This window comes from Centrocercus urophasianus, unplaced genomic scaffold (genome assembly GCF_019232065.1).
Source record: "Centrocercus urophasianus isolate 14NV4802_14NV808 unplaced genomic scaffold, USGS_Curo_1.0 seq_13, whole genome shotgun sequence".
NCBI lineage: Eukaryota > Metazoa > Chordata > Aves > Galliformes > Phasianidae > Centrocercus > Centrocercus urophasianus.
In genome coordinates this window covers 2853199-2869868 of record NW_024884475.1, presented here as the reverse complement: position 1 = coordinate 2869868, position 16670 = coordinate 2853199, and the positions used below count along the sequence as shown (strand labels likewise).

Below are 16670 nucleotides of genomic sequence, written 5' to 3'. Positions count from 1 at the left end.
AAGAGATTAAAGGAAAACAAATGAACGTCTAAGAAGTACTTCCAATGCTGTCAAGATATTCCACAATTACATGGAACAGCTTGCTGGTACTATATAAATGAGCTTTAAGATGGAAATCTTAAAAGGTTTATGCTAAGATTTGCTTTTATCTTTTCATATCTCCAAGAACATAAGAGATGTATAGCTTCGTTAGCTTTACCGTTGTTTTTAACTTTTCCACATAATTTTCACCACATCTCTGAAGAGAAGTGTCTGAATGTACAAAATCACATTGTTTATGTGATACTAGCCTTGCATTTCTGATTTGTTAGAAATGTACAAGTGATACGAAAATAAATCAGTACCACTGCAATGCAAAAGTAAATAGAAGGATGAATGTATAAAGCCAGCTTTCCAAACTGAGTGTGCTCTGCAATCTGCAATACAAAGACATCCCCGAATGATTATCAATATTCAAACATAACTTTGTGTTGAACAAACCTTACACAACTCCAGAATGACAAAATATCTGGACTCTTCAGAAGAACAGTATTTAGGAGAAAGTTCTGTTCAATGCAAAGTTGAGTAGCTGTGGGTGCTGAACAAATGCTGTCATGACTTTTTATTCATTTTTTTCCCATCTGCTTAAGTAATAAACCCAAAAAGAATTGGGTACTTGTCATATTAAGTATCTGAAAACTAACAATGTTGGCTTTATACACAAATTAGACACCCGTTCTTGAATCTGAACTAGACCACACTTCCGAAGATCTCATGCTTTTCAGCTGTTGAAGTGCCGTCAAAGCAATTGATCGGCCACATCACCATTTGAAAACAATTCCAACCCCCCCAAACAGCTTGCCTTTTCACCTTTACTTCGCTGTTCATTGAATTCACTTCAATAATGTTCTTTAAATAACTACATTTTGAAAAATTTCATCACAATCAGAAAAATCCGTATGATTCAATGATGTGCCATGACACAACAATTACTTACTGTATGTTTTAAAAGCATCTTGAGCATGAAACAAGATCTTTAGAGTCAGGCCTAAATTTCTCAACCACTGCTTTGGAACGTACTCACCTGCTGTCGTCGCGCAGCTACATAATTCAGTTTCACCATCTCTTTTCCAAATTCTTTAAAGCAATTTGCTAAATCTTGTTCATTCGTTGCATTTTTCACTGCTTCGAGTGCTTCCTCTACCTAGAACATAATAGATCAGCAATGTTAGGAGTTTAATCCAGCTGTACAACACCTGTAAGTATGCCGTCCATTGCATATCCATTCCTCAACAGGCTTGAAAAGTGGACCAAGGTGAACCTAAGGAGGTTCAACATGGCAAAGTGCAAGGTTTTGCATTTGGGTCAGAGAAATCCCAGGCAACCATACAGACAGGAAGGAGCAGTCCTTGCGAGCAGCCCTGCAGAGAAGGACCTGGGGGTCTTGATGGATGGAAAGCTTAACATGAGCCAGCAGTGTGCTCTTGCAGCTCAGAAAGCAAATGGTATCCTGGGCTCCATCAGAAGAGGGGTGGCCAACAGGTGACAGGGAGGTCCCCTCTACGCTGCAAAATAACTTCTTCTGAGATGAAATAGGAATTCAGAAGTGTTATTTTGCTGCCTCACGAGACCAAAAAAATGCAATTCCGATGAAAAGAATTGAAAAGTGAACATGTTCTATTCATCCTTCATTCTAAAACCCATTTGTTCCAAAACACATTTGTAACGACAACCATGGGCACAACAACCATTTCAGTAAGCCCTGACAGTCCCCTATTAAACAAACTTTCTGGAATATTCATAATAGATTCCATTCTGATAATCAGATTTTGAACAACGTTGATCATACTCTATGGTGTATTATCACTGCACAATCACAGAATCATAGAATGGCCTGGGTTGAAAAGAACCAGAATTATCATCCAGTTCCAACCCCCTGCTGTGTGCAGGTCACCAACCAGCAGACCTGGCCGCCCAGAACCACATCCAGTCTGGCCTTGAATGCCTCCAGGGATGGGGCATCCACAGCCTCCTTGGGCAATCTGAAGCAGTGCATCAGCACCCTCTGTGTGAAAAACTTCCTCCTAAATGTACAACCCATTATGTTTCAAAATGAGTCAACTGATTACTAGAGGAATTTGAAACAAATTCACTTCTGAGTAACTTCTCTGCTCAACAAAACACAACCACGCTTGACTGCAAAGATGTGCTCCTTTGATTAAGTAGCAGGTAATTTATTACAATACTGATAATGCTAGATGTCTACCATCCATACTGTATTACCAAATACTTCAAGTCTTTCACAAGTTTCACTGTAGTAGTCACTGTTATTAATTCTAATAGAGCAAAATATAATCTGAAAGAAACGACTGAATATCCTTCCAGATGACAACTGCATATATTTGCTCTGAAACATTAATTAAAATGTACTATCTCAAATGAAGTCTGTAGCACAAGTCCTTTGACATGCTTTCAATGAAAACTGATTAGAGTACAGTTCAGGATCCTTACAGGATAAATTAGCCTCCGACATGCTGCATGGTTTTAGTTTGGTGATTTTATGGTTAACTTATACCACTCTTTGAATGCTACTACTGAGTCAATACAGGATTGATCCCAATGGATTTTTTTTCATATAAACTTTTTTTCCCCTAATAATTTATTTGTCTTAAACATTCGCATTATAAAATGATAAAACTATTTTTCACAGTTAGTCCTCAAAAATAGGTTACTCTTTTGAATCTGAAAAAAAGAAAAGAAAAAAAAAAAAAAAAAGGCATTTAAGGTCCTGAAATTGAATTTAGCTACAAAGAACCACAGAAGTCTGGGTTCATTGAAACAGAAGGCTGGGTTATTCACAGTGACATCAGACAAATGTACAGATTACAAACCACAGTACCACAAATGCCCTTGCAAATCTAGGGAGCAAACTGTGTTAGTAAATACACCCACTTACAAAAGAGTATTGGAATATATTTTTTTCTAAGTAATACAACACAATGTTGTAACAAGAGGAGGAAAACTCTGATGTGAGGAAAGTGTTTCTCACCACCTATGAAAGAGCTTGGATCAGAAGTTTAATCACAGCATTTACAGAAAGCTTTTGTTCATAATATTGTTAGCCTCACTAGCAAAGGGTTATTTGAATTACAATTGCATGGAGTTTTATAGCAGGGAAAAATTAAAACATGTTCACAAGAGAGATGTTTACGTTGAAAATTACATACTGCAGCTATTCTATTACTACAGCATTCCATTACTAGAGCAGAGCACACTAGAAGAAAATGCTGCTTTTTTTTTCTATTATAAAACTGTTTTCTATCTGTTTAGCCTATCTGCCCAATTTTCCAGCTGAAAGGTTCTCACTTTTCTGAGAACAAATCTTTTTGTACAATCACACTGTTAAAAAGGCGAAGTAAATTCATCTAAAAACATAACAAAGAAAATCCATTGCAGTTACAAAACTTTAATGTGACTGCATAAAAATATGAACAATAACAGCCAAGTGTAAGTACAAATTTATATCAAGCTAGCTGGTAATCTATTATTCCTCTTTATACTGTCTTTCCTCTATGATAACTGATAAGACACTTATACTATTTTCTGACTGTAAATAAAAGCACCAAACTCCTGATACCTCCAGAATTTTTGCAGATATCAAGAACAACTGCAGTACCTAAGCTCTGCCACAAGATAGCAACACTTCACAAGCACTGAATCAGAAAATGATCTGAATGAGATGAAAGGTCAGTTAAATAGATGCGTCTGTTCAGTGCGCTGCCTTAAGTTTCCAAAAATTAATTACTTCATAATAAGGAAATGGATGAGAACAGTGTAAAAATTTGCTTCATCCCAACCCTCGGTAGCACTTGAAGGAAAAGCAAGCAGCAGTTGAGTACGAAGTGTGAGCACTTATTCATGGAGGAGGCTGAGGGAAGACCTGAAAGGTGATCGTAGGGAAAGCAGAGTTGGTTTCTTCTCACTGGTGACAGGATGAAGGAAAATGGCCTCAAGCTGCACCAGGTAAAGTTTGGGTTGGATATCAGGAAAGACTCCTTTACAGAAAGGGTTATTAAGCACTGGAATAGGCTGCCGAGGGAGGTAGTTGAGTCACCATCCCTGGATGTGTTTAAAAAACATTTAGATGTGGTGCTCAGAGACATGATTCAGCGGAGAGTTGTTAGAGTTAGGGCAGTTTGGTTAGGTTATGGTTGGATTCGATGATCTCTAAGGTTTTTCCCAACCTGAGCAATTCTATGATTCTATGATTTGTCCCAACTTCTGTATAAGTAAAAAAGCAAAAATAATACAGAACCTTTAAAAATACATACAATTTTCAGATGTGACAGAAGCCTCATGACGTCCGCCATGTCAGCCAGGATGAGCAAGCGGGTAACAGCAGAAAGCAAGGCACGAGCAGCCCGCACCATGGTGCCCCGCTTCACTGAGGAGCACGGGTCGTCTGCAAATTCTGAAGAGGCAATTCTCATTGTTTCTCCTAAAGTAGGAAAGAAATGGTCATTAAAGCTTTACAATTTTTTTTTCAGAAAGTATTAACCGTTCATTTAAAAAAAGTGTTCTTATGAAAACAGGTTTTGTTACTCAAAGCTGAACTGCTTAGGGGAAATAAAGTTTGAATCTGTGCAGCCATTTTTCTTTATTCTCCAAGTGCTGTTCTTCCAAAGCAGTTATGTGTACCAATTAAGAAGGCAAGCAACGTACCAGAACAGACAGCTGAGCGCAAGAGTACAGCACCAGATAGACAGCACTGTGTTACATGGACACAGAAGTCATTTCTATTAGCAGGGAAGATAGGACAGAATAACCCAACAGTACTGCTCCTATTGCATCTCTCTACAATTCCTTCTTCCAGATACATCTGCTTTCACTCCTGCTCCCTACTCTTTGCCTTCATGCTCAGATAAAAAAACACCATTTTTTTCAGTAAGTTCCATTGTTCCCATTGAAGATTCTTTTCCACTCAAAGAAACATAGTAACTATGGCTGCCATGGCTTTAGAGTAAAAGGGAGATTTAGGTTAGATGTTATGAAGAAATTCTTTACTCAGAGGGTGCTGAAGCACTGGCACAGGCTGCCCTGTGAAGCTGTGGGTGCCCCATCTGTGGAGATGCTCAAGGCCACAGTGGGTAGCCTGAGCTGGTGGGGAGTAACCAGCCCAGGGCATGAAGATTGACAAGTTAACAGTGGCAAAGGCATTTAAACAAAATTTGGAACAAGTTTTTCCCTTACTTACAGAAAGAAATACAATTGAATGTAAAATATTTTTAAAAATCATAACTGTCTTTCAAAGTTTTGCTAATCCATTAAGCAAACACATAACATGAAGCACAACTGAAAGGGAAATACTACATTAAATTACATAGAAATGTGGTTAACATCACACAGAGATCAGGTAAGCCCTGATATACAAAATAAATATTTTTAGAATGTGAATGAAAAATAGACAATACAGCTCTGAAAGTCAAAGACTCATACAATAAAGCAGAGGTAATTGATGGCATATATGACACACAGATGACAGTGAAGAGATCTCTCCTATAGGAGGTATTTCTTTTTTCTAACAACCAGAGAAGCAGCAGAAAAATGCAGAACATGCAGAAATACAGAATATATTCCTAATCGTGATGTGATCAAGGATGAATTCACTAGAATATAAATGCCAGTGTGAGTGCAGAGGTCCCAAGAAAAATCCACTGATTCAAGAAGGTGATTGGAATGTTCTTAAGTAAGCAGACGGCACTCTTAAAAATTGTTCTGAACTTATAAAGCGTTATTCTAGGCAACACGTGAAAAAACATTGTCATGTTCATCCTTGTAAGGAATGAGTGATTACAACAACTTACTTATTAACAGTGTCAGCTAAAAAATAACAAACTGTAAATATATAAACTGTCTTATGAAATGGGAGAAAAAAGATATGCATTCAATGTAGAAATTTGGAGATGCTACTGTCAATCCAATCTATGAGAAAAACACTTGTTTATTTTCATAGACTTCAAAAGGTTATGGAAAATAACCAAGTATAGAATCACAGAATCAGTACAGTTGGGAAAGACCACTAAGATCACCCAGACCAACCATCAGCCTTTCAGCACCATGTTCACTAGACCATGCTCCCTGGTGCCACATTAGTACAGAAACCTCAAAACTAAAATCCAAGAAGCTATCTCTGCAACTAAAAGCAATTTAGCTGTATCTGCAGTGTTATGGACCAGCTGATGAGCCCTGCTAATGCCAGCTCTAATTAATTTAGACTGACCACAATGATGGTTCAAGATCCAAACTAGCATAGGGCTGCCTTGCTGTTAACTGCAGACCAACTTGATTCTTTTCTAATTTTGCTGCTGTGTCAACTTGTTAAAAGCAAGAGGCAGCAAGGGGCAAAGGCAATGGTAGATTGCACCTGCCTTGCTCTTAGTGTAAACACGAGTCTGTTTTTTGTTTTCTTCTTTTTCCAGTTGCTGATTTTCCTTTTATTTTTTTTTTTTACTAGACCACAATAATTAAAAATACTTTTAACAACAACTAACTATAGATCAATAGCTATATAAGCCTAATTTCATACGGAAATAAAGTAAAGGAGAAAAAACAATTCAGATTGAGCTTTTATATTAACACAAACTTTGTCATTACGTTGGAAAAATTCCTCCTTCTCTCCAGTGTAGAAACACAAAGTATTTCTAATGTGAAATCAAAGCTTTGTTACATTGCCTTTAAGATGATTATAACATTCAAAATCCTCAGACAGCATAACTTCCCATAAGACAATGCAAATAGTGCAGGAGAGACTTGAGACAACCCCAGTGAATTATTCCCTTCAGAACTCTCTTCATTATTTTATTATCTTTAGGACTACATGTTCTTATTGTAATTCGTGTGCAGTGTTTCTTAAAAGGCAAGGAACAAATAATTACTGCCAGATAAGGAGACAATAAAGCAATATCTTACATGCTTAAATGTTATATTGCTCGGCACTGAAATATCCAAGTTGTAGTTAGCTGGTCTCTAAAGGAAAAAATGAAGGTTTCTGCAGGGTCACCATAGCCTGCTGCACCTAAGTCCCCATGCATGTTGTCCATATGACAAAACTCAACTAGCGAGGAACTCTGATGTCACAAGAATTTTTCTGCAGTGCATTTTAAACTGATCAGTCACTGGAAAATTTATCAACATAATTCGGCTCAGAGCGTAGTAAGAACCTGGAATTAAAATTTGCTAATCTTTTTAAGTCAGTGACTCAAAATACCCCACAGAAAGTGAGAGCGACCACAGAATTACTGAGAGTTTAAGATGTGGCCAACATTCTAACATTTGAATATCCTAACCTTTGGGTCAGAACGTGGACAACTGGATACACTCAATCTTTAACAGCTCAGAAGGCATCAACTTCCCTCGTCATTTATTAAAGGAAACTATCACAACTTCAAGTAGAGATATAACTCTAGGAGCATATCTAGCTGGCTGAAACCAAGGGGGCATGTGCAACAATATGAAAATCCCACCAAGGCTTTCTCCTATTAAAGCTCTAAATGGGTTTCTGATCAAGATGGAAGTGATTATAGACATCCAGTAACAAACCTTTTGTATATAAAAGTGTATTTGTTTTTAAGTACATCCAGGAAGCTTTGGAATTTAGAAGCAGATGCCTAAGAATTGTTTAAATTAAATTTTTGCTTTAAAAAAGACTTTCTGGATCTGTGCCAAATTTTCATTTTGTAGCTTCAGATGGATATTACCATTGAACTATAAAGGAGTTAGTAATATTTGCTAAAAAGCCAGTGGAACCAGAAAGCAAGCAGGAAAATTACCTTCTTATCCCAGGAGATTTAGCTAGAAAACATATTTGAATGAACACTAGTGGATAGAGGGAGAATACATGGAGAGACAAAACAACAGCTTATAGGTTAGGATTAGATCTTTAACATTTGAAACATACAGTTAAGTGAAGAGAATCTCCTTACATGTAATTAAGCAGAAAGTACTTAATATATTCATATAACTAAGAAAAAAATACAAAACTTCATAGTTGTCTTGTTTGTTTTTTTTTTGTTGTTTTTTTTCCCAATCTTACAAAGAACCAGCATTTCACAGTCTAATAACCACAGAATCATAGAATTGCCAGGGTTGGAATAAACTTTAAATTCCATCCATTTTAACTTTCCATGCCATGGGCAGGGACACCTCCCACTAGACCAGGCTGCCCAGGGCTTCAATCCAATCTGACCATGAACAGCTCCAGAGATGGGGCATCCGCAGCTTCTCTGAGCAACAAGCTCCAGTGTCTCACCACTCTTTCAATAAAGGTGGAGGAAGAATTTCTTCCTTGTGTCAAATCTAAATCCCTTCTCTTGTAGTTCAAAAAACTACCTATCACTATTGGACCATGTAAAAAGTCAGTCTTTCTCCCATTTATAAGCTTCCTTAACGCACTGGAAGGCCACAATCAGGTCTGCAAGAAGCCTTCTCCAAGCTAAACAAGTCCAGCTCCCTCAGCGTTTCTTCATAGGCGAGGTGCTCCAGTCCAGCCAACATCTTCAAGAGCTTTCTCTGGACCCATTCCATCAGCTCCACATGTTTCTTGTGCTGGAGCCCCAAGGTCTGCATGCAGTACTCCAGATAGATACCCAGGACTGAACAGAGCAGGACTCTGCTGGCCACCCCTATATTGCTGGTTGGCTTTCAGGGCTGTAAGCGTGCACTGGCTCATACCACCTTATCCTTATCAACCCAATATCAAAGCCACTTCTTTCCAAATTAAAGATAACAATATCATGTAGGACCACAGTGAAGTTGTGCTGGCTATCTCAAGATCACTTCTTTGACTTGCATGTACCTTGACATATCTTCCAGAAAGAGCTGTTCCAGGCACAGAGCTGAGGCTCACCTGTAGATCCCAGTCTTTCTTTCTACTCTTCTTAAAAAAGTGAGTGATGTTTTTGCAGTCACCATGAGTTTCCAGTCAACTGACAGCCATGACTTTTCAAATTCGATGAAGAGTGGCTTGGCAACTACATCAGCACCATGTGATGCATGTTACTGGAGAGAGGTGGCTTTCTATCTATTAACATGTTCTTGTCCTTGTACAATAGTGGTACTAGACCTCTCCTAGGCCAAAGGTTATGTTGAAGTTACATCTAAGAAAATTACGTATTAAAGAATCCTTCTCATCTGAAAAAGCCAACCCTCCTTTCAGTTACCCATTTCTTTCCAAATTCATTTCAAGTTGTTCTGTAGTCAGTATTAAATTACTTTCAATGAAAATTAGGTCAGCACAAGAAACACAGACATCTTGAGTCATCAGGTCTGTTTCCTTGCTACTGCAGACAGTCATGTCATAATATAATTAATAATAACCTTAATATGATAATAACTATACTCACAAACTTATCAAGCTTCTGTCTTTGAAACAGCCCAGACATTTAACCCCAATTAATCCTACTGGAAGTAGGAAGTTCATTCTAAATGAATTCTAGCATCTGACAGTTTTTTGTAGGCTTCTCTTTTTTTCATTAGAGCCTCTTTAATTCCATACTTACTGAGTTTATAGCTAATTTATACCTATTTCTTCTTATGCCTCATTAGTTGCTCTATTTAAATAGTTTTCCTCTTCCACTGTGCTTCCTATTGTCTTTTTTTGCCTCATGCATTTTTGTAATGAGCCCTGATTGATCAGCGGTGATATTTCAGTCTCCTCTTCTTGCATATACTATCCATTTCTGTAATAATTTAATCAGACCTATGAAATTGCTGTTTCTGGGATATATATGATAAGAACTGCAATTTTTTAGGAGATACCTTATCATTCTCAGCTACTAAAAATGTTTCACCTGATACCCTGGAAAGATTTGCATAGATTTTTTTTGTAAGCACATTAAATTTCTCACTAATATTCATATACTGTATTCTTTGGCACTGAGTTTTATGAACAAATTGTATGTTTAATTTACATTTCTTAAACAAGGAGTATTCGTAGAGTTAGAAAGTGAGTTGTAAAACGTAGGGCACTCAGTAGATGAAGGACCTCTATACAGAAGAACTGTTCATCATTAATAAATAATTAGACAAACAAGCAAAGACAAATAAGTAAAGATAAAATGAAACAGAAATACTGAAATCCAGTATTTGACCAATGATTGGATTTGTTTTTAAAGTTACTATTATAGTTTAATGAAAAAGTTATTATGTAGGTGTTGAGATCTCATCAGCTTCATTCAAAAGATTCAAACCTACCAATTACTACCTCATAAGATCACTGTCAAGCCACTTAGGTTATTCTGATGGGATTTAACTGGGGAACTTACTCTATCCATCCTCACATGCAACACTAAGTCATTTTCTCCCAATTAAACAACAGCAATTAGAAATTAAGTCTTAAATTTCAGTCTCATGGAAAAAAAAAAAAAAAGAGGGGGGGAAAGCATGAAAAAAAAAGGGGGGGAAAGAAAGGAGAAAAAAAAAGGAAAAGTTTTTCAAAATAAGATGTCATTTGATTTGGGATATTACATTTAACTCATACAGGAGCAGATAAAGATACCTTTACATTATCTATCCAGAATCACACACACATACAGGTCACACAACAATCTGTGTAGGGTAATTCAAGTAACACAAGCTTTAATGTCTGAAAAAAAAAAGAAAAAAAAAGAAAAAAAAAAGATATCATGGGATGATTGAGAAGTTTACCAGAATTTTGGTACAGCACACACTGGCTCATCCACTCCACAGTCTAAATGTCAACAGTGCAAGAGGAAAGGTCAATCCACTGCGTGTCTCATACTGAATCCTATTGAAGTTTCTGCTTCTCAACTTTTAAGATTAAGGCTTCAGACAACAGAATAGCGTTAAGTGAATACTACATAAATGAGAGTGAAAATCATAAGGAGAAAAACAGATGACACCAAATCTTCATATGTGTACACATACATATGCACTCACATATATTTAGAAACTGTTAGGCTTCCTCTATTTTACTGACAATATTTTCATTACACCAGTAGCCAGGAAAGCTGCTAATAAGCAACAGAAATGTGCAAGTATTCCATATTGTTCTTTGACAGACATACACACACACAGATGCATGTATATATCTTTATAAATATATCAGACCCACATCTTAGAAAAAGTACTCCTATTTTAGTCCAGTGCAGTTTACACTTGAGATAATATACAGGAAAAAGAGCAAAGGGGATGGCAGATGTGATAACTCTCACTCACTTTTTTTTTTTGGTAGGAGTATGCAAGAAAGCTATTTTGGGTACTGGAAATTTTGGAATTTTAAGTAGATTTAAACATAAGCATTTATTTGGTAAGAAAGAAATGGACTAAATCTCATAATGGATAATATACCAAGGAAATGCTATTTTTCCAAAGGCTTTTATTAAGAAATTTATATGGTGGGCACAAAGCAACAATCTATTGAGCTTCTATGACCAGCGAGGCACGATGATAACACACCAAGCACCTGGAAACAATTAAGGAATCCATGACAACTTGATTGCAAGTACCATTCTTGAACAGTTCTCAAATGAAAGGCATTAAGAATTTATGGTCTAAATAATCCATCTCCTTTACAGTTAGTCTTTTCTTTTACATGTCCAAGATTAAAAAGATGTGACAACTGATTTATGACCTATTCAGAGCACTGTCCTTGTAATTACAAACAAAGTTTGTAACAAAATTACAAACTGCTACAAAGGTATTCTAAAGTATAACAGTACGTAGACCCAAACTGATTTGCAGATTCCTTATAGAATACTGATTATATTAGATGATAACTCGAGAGATTTGAACAAGCCATAACTGCTAATAGGCTATGTTTAAATAATGTAAGCAGGCTTTTTTCACCCTTCCTTCATGGATGAGGTCAAGTTATTAAAACAAACAAATTAACCCTTCAGGATGCAAAGGTCCCCTGTTTTATTATCATTGTACTCATCTAGAAATTCACCAAATAGGTTGGTGACCATTCCTGTATTCTCAGGAATAATGATCTAAATGCATTCTTCAGTGGATTTGTTCTCACTGTCTGTATTCCTTCTGCCATATAAATCATATATGATTATTTATTTCCTATCTTAAAGCATAATGTTTTGTTCATTGTACTTTAATGTATTCATTTCAGTTACGTGGATTTTACAGTGGTAATCTCTACTTAGATGTTGTATAATCATTTGTTAGCATTTGGAAGCCAGTTGTAAAGCATTTCCATACTGAAGTATCCTGTGTACTTACTAAAAATAAATATGCATTTAAAATGCTAATCAGAATTCCCAAAGCTTTACATGAACAACTGTTAAATCTGCATTGCAACATCCTTAAACCCTTTTTTATAAATCTTTACTACTGTGTCTTCTAAACTTACTTCCCATTTCATTTGCAGTTGGGATTTTGTTCCCTTTCTGAGGAGGAATGATCATTCTTCAATATGTTAATATATTTCAATGCCAGGAAAGGCCATGTATGATCTAGCTTGATCTTTTCCCATTAAATTTCTGCGACTCGAGCTGCATCTCTCTGGAACTGATTATACAAGCAATCTAGCTGACTAAAATTTGATTCACTTTACATTTGACATTTGGAATCAGTGATAGAAGATGAATATGTATCTTACAGTACAATGGATATTATTAAAGCTAGTATATACTTTCGATTCAATATTCACATTTACATCCAACACCACTATCATTTCATTCACTTCACAGACCATTGAAATTTATAATTTTAATTAATCCAACTACTTTTTTCCTAAGGGACTGTAAAATACTGAGAGCACTGAACTTGGAGCCATTTAGCCACAGATCTGTGACAATCTAATACAATTATTTAACAAGTGCGAACTTTAGAAAGAACTTTTCCAATTAATAAGTCTGATTAATAGTTCATTTGAAACATCACTGATACACTTAAGTACAATAAGGCATTAATTAAATTTCAATTCAAATGTAAATTGTTTTGAATGTGAGAACATATCAGCATTTCAAATCCCTCTTTGTCTGTACCTCTCAGCTACTGCTCAGTCTGTCAACCCTGAGGGATAAACTAAAGACCTGACTAGGCTTCATGGAATTGGAAAATTGACATGAACATCAATATAAAAATTTTAGAAGATTCTGTTTGATGCTAGGGAACGTACACTAGGCCTCTTAAGATATGAATAAACACAGCAGCAAATTCCCCAAATGTAATCTATTTCCTTATTTCCCTTGGCAACCTTGATTGCTTCTCAAGATATTTAGTAGATGTAAGGCCAATGGACCAGCAGCTTCTGGTAGACCCTCATGCAAAATACAACCTGAATGTCTCTTCCAGAAGGAACATCCTTTTCCTCTAATGATCAATAAAGGATCAATTATAATTATAAAATAAGAAAGGAGCAACTGCATTTAGACACCTATGCTATAGAAACGTGCTCCCCAGACTGTATTTCTTATTGTTGTGAGTTGTTCTTTGATCCTCTCTACTTCTCAACTGTGTAGTTTCAGGATCTAATGTTATTACAAGCATAAAAATACATAAAAATCTCACTCCTAAAACTTCAGTAAGCAGACAACCGTCTGATTTCCCTCACCTCTAAAAATGACAACACAAACAATGAAACATCAGCCTTTCCTGAGTCTCATCTTTTCCACAGCTCTCACATGTGAATGAATATTCAAGCAGCAAATTATCCAGTGGTGGATAATTTCACTCACACGGTTCTGAACTAACACCCGTTTTCACTGTTTTGGCCTTTGAAGACTGTGAAACCAAACTGAACGTATTATAGAACTATTGTGGGATAAGCATACATACACAATTGGGAGTTCTGCACATAAAATATTTACTTTTTGATAAAATCATGTAAAATTAAAAAATATATAGACATTTAAAATCCTTCTTGCATTTACACAATTCAGTCTTGTAAACCAAAATTGTTGATCATCAGAATTTTGTACAACTATCCCAATATAACTTATTCTCTAAAATTCCAGGAATCTCAAACATATACATTCTTTTCCATCCCGTTCCCTCCAAAACATTTGCAAATTATTATTTACATGTGTTTCTTTCACACCTATCAATGGAAAGCAATTCAGCCCAGGATAATTTCAATTGTATATAGTACCATGTGAGTATAAAGCAATATAAGATGGGAAATAAGGAACCCCAGAGCCAACTGTCGCTGCTAGAGACATTCATAGGTTGATGGTGTAACTATCCAAGCTGGAATTTTGCCAGAAAAATCAACACTAGTTTATTAATCCATCTCTTTATGTCACTGAGCTAAATATGTCATTCCACGCTGCATCAAAGCTGGTCTAGTTTATGCAGTTCCTGTGTGCCAGCAATAGTGCTTGGTGTCTCCTATTCTCTTCATTATAGACTCAGGTTTTATATGTCCAAAAAAACTGCTCTATTTTTCTGACATACATTTTTCTAGACTAAAATGTTGACAAAAGATGTCTGTATCATTCTGCCCAGTGTTATTTACATTCTCTATTCCTCTCTCTCTCTGCATCTTAAAAACGAGTAAAAATGAATATAATGTTTGTCTTGTTATGAATTACAGAGTCAGGAATTCAAGAAGAAAACCAAAATTCTCCATAGCACTCATTTTATATGTCTGTAGTTTTACAAAGCACAAATATGCAATCAATCAATCAATCAATAAAATCACTCAACTATTATAAAGCTCTAGTGACAAAGAAAGATGCATAAGGAGCTCAGACACTGCTAATGAACGTGGTGTATAAGCCTGGATCAGAAAGCGTGCAACAGAATAGGTTAATGATTCTAAGACAGTGTAAGACTCCTTGAGAGAGGAGCAAAATTGAGTCAGCATCACAACCCCAAAGGGAGACAGCTACAAATTCAGATGGAAAACTGAAAATTCTCTTTTAGACTATGGCATAGCACACAGTAAAAAAAGTCAGCAACAGGAAACTGAAAGACACTGAAAAAGGAAACTGCAGATCAGCACAACCAAGCCTTGGCATCAAAATTCTAAAAGAAAACAGAAAGAATAAGCAAATGGAGAACACCGACATAATGCAGTACATTAAGAGAACACAGCAAATACTGCACTTATTATGATGCATTGGCAATTGAATGGTAAAAAAAAAAAACAACTGCATGCAGAAACAGGAAAACAGTGAAAACAAACAAACAAACAAGATACAGAGGATAGAAACAAGAAGCCTCAGGATAGAAAAGATTGGAATAATCACAGAATCACAGAATTGTAGGGGTTGGAAGGGACCTCCAGGGATCATCGAGTCCAACCCCCTGCCAAAGCAGGTTCTCTACACCAGGTCACACAGGTCGGCATCCAGGCAGGTCTTGAACATCTCTAGAGAAGGAGACTCCACCACCTCCCTGGGCAGCCTGTTCCAGTGCTCCGTCACCCTCACTGTAAAGAAGTTCTTGCGCACATTTGTGCGGAACTTCCTATGCTGCAGTTTCCGGCCATTTCCCCTTGTCCTGTCTCCATTCACCACTGAAAACAGGCTGGCCTCGCCATTCTGCCCCCCACAACTTAGATATTTATAGACTCAGATAAACTCAGATCAAGGTTTTCATATACAAGATTTAACCCTGTCCACTCATATGATCACCGAAGTTCAGTTTTTAAGTATTGGAAAAAATAAATAAAAAATAACAAGTACTGGGGGCCTCACTGAACATCAGTGAGCACTTTATACCAAAGTCCTTTAGACTCTTTGAAATCTCAGCTGGAAATCTGCCAGTCTTTTTCTAAAACCTAAGAATTATGATACTGGCAGATGTTATTTTTAGATTTTAGGATTTAAAATGGAAAATACTGAGAAGTATTTAATTCTGTGGTAATAAAGATAATTACAATCAATATCAATAATGGAATATTTTTCCTACGGGCATAGATTGAAAACATATTTTTCCTCTCTGCACATTTAAGTCTGAAAGCATCTGACGTACTGTTTTACCATTTGAAGGAAAATTATCAGATGAAAACCAATGCACCATGAATACGGTATTTCTGAAATTTCAAAGCCTTGCATGAAAAACAGTTTTCTTATAAACTCAAACTAAATTTCAAAATTAAATTTCCTAAAACTGGTTAGTTCTGACAGGAAAGAAAGTGTTATGAGGGTCACTCTGAAAGTAATGTCTCCTATTGTCTCACATTGTGCTCACATCCACTGTTTGGTCTCCTTAAATGTTCAGGAAGCATCAGTGAATGCCAGTGACTGAACGTCAATATTTTCGGCACAGAGAGAGTCATTACACACCTTTGTTTCTTATTCATTTCCGTGTCAGGCACCATTCTGTCAGAGAGCCCTTCTGCTGCCATCTGTCACACAGCAACAAAACGTAACAGAATACTGGTGGGAAGATTCAACCTCTACTGCCATACTACCAACATCCTCCCCTGATGTCATGGGCCAACAGAATAAAAAGGAGGCATTACTTCATGATATCTCACGGCTGACTGATGCCCAACAAAACTATTTTTCTGTAAAGGTGCGTATCTTGGAACTTGCAGTTTTATTTATGCAGATTGAAAAGTAATGTTAATATTTATCTTATTATCACCAATATCAAGACAAAAAAATTAATATTTTATATTTGTGTATTTTCAGAATATGATAATATTTATATAAATCTCAAGTGTATTCTTGAAAATACAAAATTCTTGTTTGCTATACTTGGTT

At 36.4% G+C, this 16670-nt stretch overlaps 1 protein-coding gene across 1 annotated transcript in view; it reads right to left on the bottom strand.

Annotated features, from left to right (window-relative positions):
* The window catches only part of CTNNA2 (catenin alpha 2), a 396255-nt gene that overhangs the window by 336761 nt on the left and 42824 nt on the right, over positions 1-16670 (bottom strand). Inside the window, exons 3-4 of the mRNA XM_042812772.1 lie at positions 4311-4477; positions 1064-1183 (exon numbers count right to left, since the gene is read on the bottom strand). Coding sequence (XP_042668706.1) covers positions 1064-1183; positions 4311-4477 — 287 coding nt within the window. The remainder of the gene's footprint in view (positions 1-1063; positions 1184-4310; positions 4478-16670) is intronic.